The 10,370-nt window shown below is 33.8% G+C and overlaps 2 protein-coding genes across 3 annotated transcripts in view; one reads left to right on the plus strand and one right to left on the minus strand.

Moving 5' to 3' along the window:
- Positions 1-237: 237 nt before the first annotated feature.
- LOC110020821 (cysteine proteinase inhibitor 1) lies at positions 238-690 on the minus strand (the record flags this gene model as incomplete). The annotated part of the gene is given in 1 exon segment (XM_020719077.1): positions 238-690. A coding segment is annotated over 1 exon segment (285 nt), but the record flags the coding sequence as incomplete, so codon positions are not given.
- A 2,661-nt stretch (positions 691-3,351) lies between these two features.
- LOC110020728 (GTPase Der) overlaps positions 3,352-10,370 on the plus strand; it is a 47,717-nt gene continuing 40,698 nt past the window's right edge. For both annotated transcript variants that reach the window (XM_020718920.1, XM_020718922.1), the window contains exons 1-6: positions 3,352-3,792; positions 4,613-4,674; positions 6,636-6,719; positions 6,804-7,097; positions 7,416-7,555; positions 7,994-8,081. In XM_020718920.1, the coding sequence (XP_020574579.1) occupies positions 3,411-3,792; positions 4,613-4,674; positions 6,636-6,719; positions 6,804-7,097; positions 7,416-7,555; positions 7,994-8,081 (1,050 nt within the window). In that variant the 5' untranslated portion in view covers positions 3,352-3,410. The remainder of the gene's footprint in view (positions 3,793-4,612; positions 4,675-6,635; positions 6,720-6,803; positions 7,098-7,415; positions 7,556-7,993; positions 8,082-10,370) is intronic.

Genomic DNA, 10,370 nt, shown 5'->3' on the forward strand with positions numbered 1-10,370 from the left:
CGCCATACACTTTATCGACAGCCGTCCGCACTTCCAAATATAATATTTATTCCTGTTTTACGCACTACTAAATAATGAGTTAAAGTTTTGAGTAATTAAAGTGTAATATTTAAATTTAAATTATTAATATATTATATTTAATATTTTATATGATTGGTGCTTAAAATCCCCTAAAAATTATATTTTACACTTCAAAAATTTGAGTATAATGTATGTAATTACAAAAACGTAGGCGGCTACAAAGATGTAAATATATAACATTTCTGTGGCATATATGTAAAACCCCTTTTCTTTAATCATATACGATACTTAGGAATAATACCAGCACATAACGGTAACTTGAACATGAAACCAGACAAAAGAAAAATTACAAAGGAGCTTTATTCTTTAGAAATCTCACACCCTCTAGTAATTCACTTTGTGGAAGGAGATGAGCTGGCGGAACTTCTTCCACGGTTGATCCCACACGACGGCCTCATACTTCGCCGGACCGCCGCCGCCGCCGGCCTCGACGATGAGGCGATACTTCGTGCCGGCAACCACCTGGCTCTCGCCGCTTACCACGCGGCTGAGTTTCAAAACACCATTGGTCTTCTCGTTGTTCTCTGCCACAGCGAATCTCGCGATCTCCTGCACGTGCGGATCAGATAGGTTATCGATCGGCTCCCAAGCGCCCACCATCGGCGAGCCCCGCGGGGGAGCCACGAGCGCCGGTGGTGGAGGATAGAGCGGCGGCGAGGAGGAAGGCGAGGAGGAAGAGAAGGGATCGCATTTTTGCTTTCTGGGGTGGGGATTTGGGGAGGGGGGTTAGGTTTTTAATGGGAGGGGAAGTCGGTTTAATCATGGAAACAAGGGGCGTGTTTTGGGACCGTGGTGCTTGAATCGTGACCGTTGGATGGTGATGCCGATCACGTGATGTGTATTCATTAATTTATAGATATTTTAGGATTAGTAAATTTAATTAATGAAAATGTTATATATTAAGTAGTTATGGTATATGTTATTTTTAAGGGTCTATTTTGTTTGCTAAAAATAAAAATAAAATAAAATATTTATATGGCCCTATGATAACAATATACATTTGAAGTACTTTCAAATAACTGTGTCAAAAACTGACCCGATACGTCAATACGATTAGAATTCGAGTTATGATTGACCAGAAAAAAGTGTTATCATTTGAAGTCATTTCATTATTATAATGACAGTAACAATGTTATCACAATCTAAACAAATAATTGGATATGTGATCAATAATGTGTAAATAATAATTTCAAACACTAAATAATAAATATGTTAAGATCATTCACATAAATTTATTATAGTGGGCACTTATTAATATCAATGAATGCAAATGTATGGCTACAATTACTCAAATCATTTGCCCACATATGCAATTAAAACAATTAATTTCACAAGAACTTTCAACCCAAGAATTTTAACATCATTGATTGTTTTATAATAGATTTTTTTAGCTATCTCCATTGTGTTTTCTTTAGCAATATAAATCAACTCTTATAATTATTTTTGATTAGTTTAACTTTCTATTATAAATTTTCTTCATAATAATCCATTTAATATGGTTATGTAGGCTAACAATTGATTCCCATATACCCTAGTTAATTCAATAATTCAATGATTCTATCACACTATGTATATTATATTATTTTTTCATATACATTGGTAAATGATTGTTGGACAATTAGTTTGTTTTGCATCAAAAAACATGATAGTGCACACATGTGAAATTAACCATGACAAAGTTATAATTTTTGGATTAATGATAGTACATCAAAAACAGATTTTTTTTTTATATGATTTTAAAGTTAGTCGATCAATATCATAACCTTATAATTCAACAAAATAGAAAAAATATTAACATATTTTTTTTTTATTCAGATGTAAACACAATAAATCTATAATGAAATATTCTTATTATTATTTAAGGAGTTTATGTATAATATTTTTTTGAATACTTTTATTTCAAGTGATCAACATTAAGTCATATAATGCCTACGAGCAACCCACAACAACCAATGTAGACTTTGAAGCAAGCACAAAATATCTTGAAGAAATTGTAATTTTTTTCAAAATGTATGTAAGTATGAGAGCTAGGGTTTGTATTAATGAGCTCTACTCTTAATGTAGGAACCCACTTACAATTATTATCAACTAATTAGAAAGGAAGGCACATGCTTACTCTCCTAAGTGCCATTACTTTATATTTAGAGGGTAATTAGATATTTATAAACCAATAAAAGTGTTATCATTTGCACCTTGGTTACTAAAATGCCCATCCTTGTTAATACTATTGTCGATATTGTTAGAATTTGAACGGTAAAACTTAGATATGTGTGAAAACTCCATATATGCTATTATTGCAATTTCTAACCATAGATCAATCAAAAGCTAAAACTTGTGACAACAAATTCAAACATGAGTGTCTATATAAATGGTAAAATAGCATAGTTCCAACAGTTATGAAAAACAATCTAACATGATACTCTAAGAATAATAAAGATGGCAAGTTGCAAAGCAAAGTAACATTTCTATCTACACATTTAAATATCCACTACTCTCATGCAATTAAAAATGAAGAAAAATGTATTAATTTTGAGGATAAGCATCATATATATATATATTCAAACAAGGGGAGCACTTGAACTTATTTTTTCGGATTATTTATTTTATTCCCAACCAATATGCTATAAATTCAATCATTTTGATACTTTTTGCCAACCATTTAATAAAATCTAGACAAAATTAAAATGACAGAAACATAATGTGCGTAAAATATATGGAAATCAAAATCTCTTATAAATGTCATTAAGGGTGCTTTTTGGGCGGCGGTACATTGGCAGTGCGATGTCACACTGTAGCTTTTTCTGTTTGATAAAACTTTATTTTGCCATTTTTTGAAAATGCTACAGCTGAAAACTATGTTTTGCCATCAATCTTGACTACTTTTGCAGGCTGGCGTAGGCTGCTAAAAAGCTGCGGCATGATTTATTAAAAATTTTTATTCTTTTGTAATAGACATCATAACTTTTGAACAACAGTTTTTCCTGCTGCAGCTTTACAACTACTCTTATAAACAACTACCGCAATCTCAAACAAACTCTAAATATTTGTTATGATTCAATGCTGAATTGAAGTTTAAAAAAAACAAGCTATATAAATAATCGGTTCAATTTCTCTTAAATTATATTTTATTTTGACAAAGCAAGAAATTTAAATCTTTATTTTATAATATATTTTTAGTTTCATTATTTCCAATTTTCTAATTAAGAAAAAATTACTTTTGATATTAGTTTTTTTTTTTTTTTGAGGTGAAATTCCCAAATATGTTTCACTTCAAACATTCCGAAGCAGCAGAAAAAAAAAACCGCTTCTTTGGCCTTCCTCGGCTTGCAATGGCGTCATCTCTTTCCCGACACCTTCACTCCCCAGCACACTCTGCTAGGTTTCCGCCACCTCCCACCGATTACCTCCAGCTTTCTCTGATCTCCCTCCCTCAAATTCTCTCCGCAAACACTCAGCCCAACCCACTCTCTCTGTTCACTCACCTCTCTCTTTCATCCCACTCCTCTTCCTATAATCTAATTAATCGTCGCAGAAGACCGTCGCGATGTACTTTTCTCCATCTGGATTCCTTGGATTTGGACGCGAAAGGCAATTTTGATGAGGTTGGAGAAGAGGGAGAGTTATCGGAGTTAGATTTGTCTGAACTTGACGAAGAGGCGCGCCGTGCCGCCAGGAAGCATTCCATGTTCTTGTCTCAGGAACTTAAATTAGGTATGTTTTCCAATAGCTTTTTGATACCGAACTAGGGCTGTCAAAAAAGCTCGTTGTTCACGAACAGTTCACGTTCGGTTTGCTAATGAGTTCGTGTTAGATTCGTTCGATAAGTAAACGAAACGAACGTGAATAATTTTTTTTGTTCGGTTAGTTAACTGAACCAAACATGAACAGTAGTGCGTTAATAAAAAATTATCACATTTTAAAAAATTAAATTATATAAATTATAATATATAATAAAATAATAATAATAATATATTAATATACTATATCATTAATATATTAATATAGATATTATATATTTATATAATATAAGTTATATAATTAATATAATATATTATTTATATATATATTAATATTAGAAATGTCAATCTGACTCGTCGTTCGCGAACAGCTCGTGTTCGGTTCGTTCGTTAAAAAATGAACACGAACAGTGACTTCACGAACAATTTCGAATACGAGCTTATTTCAAACAAACCAAATTTCAAACGAACCGAGCACGAACACAAGCTCTGTTCGTTCGTGTTCGGTTCGTTTACACCCCTATACCGAACACAGCCGTAGGAAATGTTCATTAATTTTTCATGAAGTTGATGCTGTTGGTCTACATAGTTTTCGACGGGATTATTGAATCGTTATGTTCCCATCCACTCCATATACTGGCAAAAGATAAACATAAACTCCATTAGCAAAATAATTGGCAAAAGATGTCACATGGGTGGCATCTGTAATATCATAGAATTACATAGCATTGTTTGATGAATTAACTATGCCATCAGTGTGCATGGTCCTTATTTGACATATTTGGTTCTTATAGAGGATGAAACCTATGAAGAGAAGGGGGAGAGGTTGCAGAGGAAGAGAACTTTGAATATACACGTGAGTTTTCTTCTATTTTTGTGGGCATTTACATATATACCATAAAATTCTTATGCATTTACATATCTAACAGACTAACACTGAAATTCTACCTTTTTACATTTATACTATCCAAAATTTTCATATAAATTTAAAACCACCATTTTAACTTTTAAAATGTGAAATAAACCTTTCCATGCTTAGATAAGGTAGTGTGTATGTAAAAATTAAAGTTTAGGTGCTAGATACGTAAATACATTAGAATTGAGTGGTATGCATGTAAATCTTCCTTCTCTATTTTTTTTTGTCTCACTTTATGTTGTCCATTCCACATTGTTGTTCCATGGAATGGGAGCATAATTTGTGGAATTGTGGTTTATATGGAGTAATGCTGCAATTAGGGCTCTAAATGATCCAATGCACTCGATTAACATCTCAAATTCGGCTTGATTAAGACTCAATCATTTTCGTTCAAATTGGTAAATAAACAAGCTTAAATAATTTTTAAAAGCTCGGAGCTTAAATGAACTAAGCATGAGCAAGTTGGACTTGTTCATTTTTGTTCACGAACAGACTCGTTGTTGTTCAATAAGTAATTTATTAAATACTCGTTATTAAACTCGATCATAATTTGTATCATATATGATATATTATTTAAATAAAATTTAATTAGTTAGAATTTAATTAATTATAAATTTAATAGTAATATATTATGATATCAATAATATTATTTGATCAATTATTAATTATATATTTATCTCATTAATATATAATTATTTTATTATAGTTTAGGTGCTAGATGTGAAAATACACAAGTCTCTTGTGGTATGTATGAAATGCCCCTTAAAATGAACTTTAAACTCCCGCAAAACTCACTTTTCCTCTGACCTCTTAAAATTTCGCGTCTCCCGTTTTCCCTCAAAACATAAAAAATCCTTGAGTTGTTAGGGCGTGCAAGCATCGATGGCAATGGCAGGATTGTGGTGAGTAAGGATAGCTGAAACTCTAGTCTCTTGTATGTCTCTCATTTCTACCATGCTCATAAATCCTACTTGATTAAAAGAGTGTTGAAAAAGTGCAGTGCAATAATTGTAAGTTATATATGATTAAAAATAAGGATGATGCAACAACTCAATTTAAAAAACATCTATAAAATTATCCAAAAAAACTAACAAAAGAACAAGTGCATATTACTATGGGAAAACCAACACCTACATTTGAATGAGAGTTGGGTGCAAGCTTGAAAGCTTGATCATGCTAAACTATGAGAGATTGCATCACATATGATCATGGTTCATGAGTTAACTTTCATTTTACAGAGTTCATAATCGATAAATTAGTAGGTGTGATTAGATTTGTAAAATTATTTAATGAAATTTTTATATGAAAATATAGATACTCGTTTGAATTTTTAGCTCGTCTATTAGCATGTTTAAATACTTGTTCACTTGTTATAAACAAATAAAGTATAAATCAAGTTCAAACATGGAAAAATTTAAACAAGAGCTTGAACAATATATTCAAGCTTAACACAAGCTCAAGCTGAACATGAACAACTTATAATTATACTAAGCCAAGTCCGAAATATGATATACTCGACTCAACTCAGCTCGATAACAACCCTAGCTTCAATTAAACATAGCTCAGTTATTGGTTTTGTAGAAGAGTCGATTTTGTTGATATCCTTTGCATCCTTTCCAACAGTTCATACTTGTTTAATGAGTCCTGTCTACAGACGAATCTCTAAACCAAGATCTTTTGCTTATGGAATTGCTGTAAGATTAGTTAACAAAATGATGCAGTTTTCTTTCTCAACAAACACGAGAAAATAAAGCAGCATAAACATGCTGGGGTGTGGTTAAGCAATCTTACTTTAAGTTGAAGAACTGTTTTCCAAGTTTTTTTCTATTCTGATAATCTGTGATCATTATTTTATAATAATAACCTCACCTTGTACTAATTATGTGTTTATATTTGATTAGATCCCTGATCATCTTCTCCCAAAGGTAGCAATAGTTGGAAGACCAAATGTTGGTAAATCAGCATTATTTAATCGCCTTGTTGGGGTACTATTTTGGTTATTTCTCTTAAATCCATCTATTACTCCATGCTAATGCAATGTAAATCATGTAATATTTGAAATTATTCAGGGGAATATGGCTATTGTTGTTGATGAACCTGGTGTTACTAGAGATCGTCTTTATGGTAGATCTTTTTGGGGAGACCGTGAATTTTTGGTAATAGATACTGGTGGTGTCATGATCCTTTCAAGGTCACATAATGAAGTCATGAAGGAACTCGACATTACTACAACTATTGGCATGGAAGGGATTCCTCTTGCTCTTAGGGAAGCCGCTGTTGCAAGGATGCCTTCCATGATCGAGAAACAAGCTGCTGCTGCTTTGGAGGAAGCATCTGTTATTATATTTCTCGTAGATGGACAGGTATAGATTTTATTTATAAGTTTAGAATTTCTTTTGAATAAATTGGTACAGGTTGTCTTTTATTATGCATTGACATTCAACTGAAAATCAGTTATAGGTGACTGAAGTTTATGAACTGAAAATACTAGTTTTTAAATTCAACTCAGGAGAAGTGGTTAGGTTTCCTTAGGTGACCCAGAGGACATGGATCTGAATATGAAACTTACATATTTATCATTTCTATCCGCCATTTTTTTTACTTTTGTTAAGAAGAATCATGTAGATTGTATTTATAGTGCTTTCTGTTCTTTCTCTAATAACAATGGTATATTTTAACAGGCAGGGCTAACTGTGGCTGATGAAGATATTGCAGATTGGCTGCGTAAGAGCTATTCCACCAAGCCTATCATCCTTGCCGTTAATAAGTGTGAATCTCCCCGAAAGGGTCTAATGCAAGCGTCAGAGTTTTGGTCCTTGGGGTAAGCCATCTATTAACCCAATAACATAATGTTTCTCTAACAAGGGACATTTTGCCTATATCAAAATATGTTTTCTTATAAGCTACTTTTTGTGTTCTTATTTTCATGAGGGTCTATAATGGCTTGTATTATTAGATATAGATGCAAGAAAGCTTAATTTTTTCTCCATTGAAGGCAGCTAGAGAAACTTGTAAGTAATGCACCATCTCCAGTCAATATAACATGAGTAAATGTGAAAACAAATAGAGGAGAAATCTCTATTCGATTCATTTAAATTATTGCTTGTTTATTTTTGCTTCTTAGGATCTTAACTGTTATTGTAATGTTACAATTAAAATACACGAAGATAGAAGTTTTTTCAATTTAAGGGAAATCAACATGTTTATTCTATCCCCAAATTTATATCTAAAATCTGATGTTTTTCAATTTTATTGCCAGGTTTACTCCTCTGCCGATATCAGCTATTTCAGGCACTGGAACAGGTGATCTTCTTGAGCTTGTTTGCTCAGAGCTGCAAACAATTGAGGTACAATGTCAGATATAGAATATTTCCTCCTGCTTATGTGTTTTCAGCAGCGTCCTTGCTGGTAAACTTTGACAATATATATCATGATAGTTTTGAAGGTGCAAATATATTTTGTTTGTTTACATAGGTATTCCTGTTCTTTACATGGTGGAGCATTTTCGCTCATTAGTTTATGAAGGGTTCAAATTGTTTGCACTTTTTCCCTTGTAACTCCATTCCAAGGTTATCAATGCACAGTTAGGAATATGAAAGCTAGTAGTGTTTATTGTGTAGATGTTTAATGCTGGAAAGGCACTTGAATTAATCACATATTTCATCATATTTATACAAAACTAGACAGAACAAGAAATGTCTAACATAATATGATGGATTAATCAAGATATTTAATGGTTATTATAAACAGAAGAATACCAACAAGTTGAATTCCAAATTTGGTCATTATTAGTCTTCCTAGAGAACCATTTACAACTACACTACTTATTTACACATATTCGATCCAAAATTACAATAAAACAATATAGAAATTATGACATATATCTACTTGATACCCCCAATGATGCTTATTGTTCAGAAAGTATCAAAGTTTCCACAAGACACTAATGATGTCATCGTGTCAAGACTTTCTTAATATGTGGATAGATAAATAATACTGAGAGTCAAGCTTCCCGGTTTGAATGAAAATCTATTTAAATATTGTTGAGAAAAATGGGCGAAGAAAAACAAGAGCGACACAAATCCAGAAGAACACAGAGATTTAACGAGGTTCGACAAAGATGCCTACATCCTCGGGAGCAGAGCGGTGAGTTCCTTTTTTTATTCAGAAAAAGGGTTTACAGAATAGAGGATCCAGCTCTCTCAGAAGCTACCAGTTGTTGTTCTAAATCCATCTGCACTGCATCTGAACTGGAACTGTTCCCTGACACCTTATCTTGATTCTGTTGTAACATAAACTGCTCATAAAAAACTGCATCTCTGCTAATCACCATCTTCTTTGCAATCGGATCCCAAAACTTGTATCCTTTCACACCTTTCTTGTAGCCCAGAAAGATGCGGTGGTTTTTGCATCAAGTGTAGATCTTTCATCTCCAGGTACATGCACATAAGCAGGATATCCAAAAATTCTTAAATGCTGTTGAGAAAATTAGGGCGAAGAAAAATAGTAATCGACACAAATCCAGAAGAACACAAAGATTTAACGATGTTCGGCAAAGATGCCTACGTCCTCGGGAGCAGAGTGACCAGTTCCTTTCAATATTCAGAAAAGAGGTTACAAAATTCATGGATACCTCCTGGGGTTACTAACATGCCTATTTATAACCTCAAGAGTAAACCCTAGGCACAATATGTAATTACTACATTATCCCTGTACCATACCGTAGGGCTTTTCCCCCGCACCCCAACCCACGTAACTTCCCAATTTGGACAGATTCTTCCGCTCTGCTCCGCTCCTTTTCTATCCAGCGTCTGTCCCTATATGGTATATGAGTCATACCATAACAAATCTCCACCTTGACGAATATCTAGCCCTTTAGGAGAAAAGATACCTGAGAGTTACACTTGCACCAATGTGGGTTGGGCCACCATGCTTCTGCTGCGCCCACGCTGATGTCAACCCACTAAATTCCCTTTTTACTAGAGGAATATTCCATCTTTGGCTCCGGTGAAGGCTGCTTCCAAAGGAATTTCTTCCGCTTGCTTGATTGGAAAGGGAATTGAAGTCTGCTGCATTGGAAAGGGAAGTAAAAGTATTTAATTAAGGGAAGCTTAATTAAATAAATTTAATTAAGTAAAATTCCTTAATTAATTAAGGGAAAATATTTTCTCTTTCAAAAAAAGAAAAAACAAATAAATAAATAAATAAATTTTTTTTCTTCTTTTCTTCTTTCATTTAAAAAAAAAAGGAGGTCTAAGCAAGGATTTTTGCAGAGAAATTTTTTGCAGAAAAGTTTTGTTGCAGGATCAAAATTGTTCGCAAGGCGGACGGGCTCGCGGGAATGAACATGTGCGAAACAGTTCGGATACGGCAAGGGCTGCGGTAGTTCGACGAGTTATGCTTCGAGGAGTTCGCGGTAGAGGCAGCATCGCGACAGTTCATAAACCTTTGCGGCATCAGGCGAGGGGGAGTTAGTGAACATAAGTTTATGTGCAGTTACTGCGAACAGGAGCATTTGCGAACAGAAGAGTTTGGTGATGTTCGACCAGCGGAGTTCGCAGCTTTGTCGCAGGAATTGCGGCATGTGTAGTTGCAGTGGAGTTCGCAGGTTTGTCGCAGGAGTTGCGGCATGTGCA

The sequence above is a fragment of the Phalaenopsis equestris genome, unplaced genomic scaffold, assembly GCF_001263595.1.
Source record: "Phalaenopsis equestris unplaced genomic scaffold, ASM126359v1 Scaffold000107, whole genome shotgun sequence".
Lineage (NCBI taxonomy): Eukaryota > Viridiplantae > Streptophyta > Magnoliopsida > Asparagales > Orchidaceae > Phalaenopsis > Phalaenopsis equestris.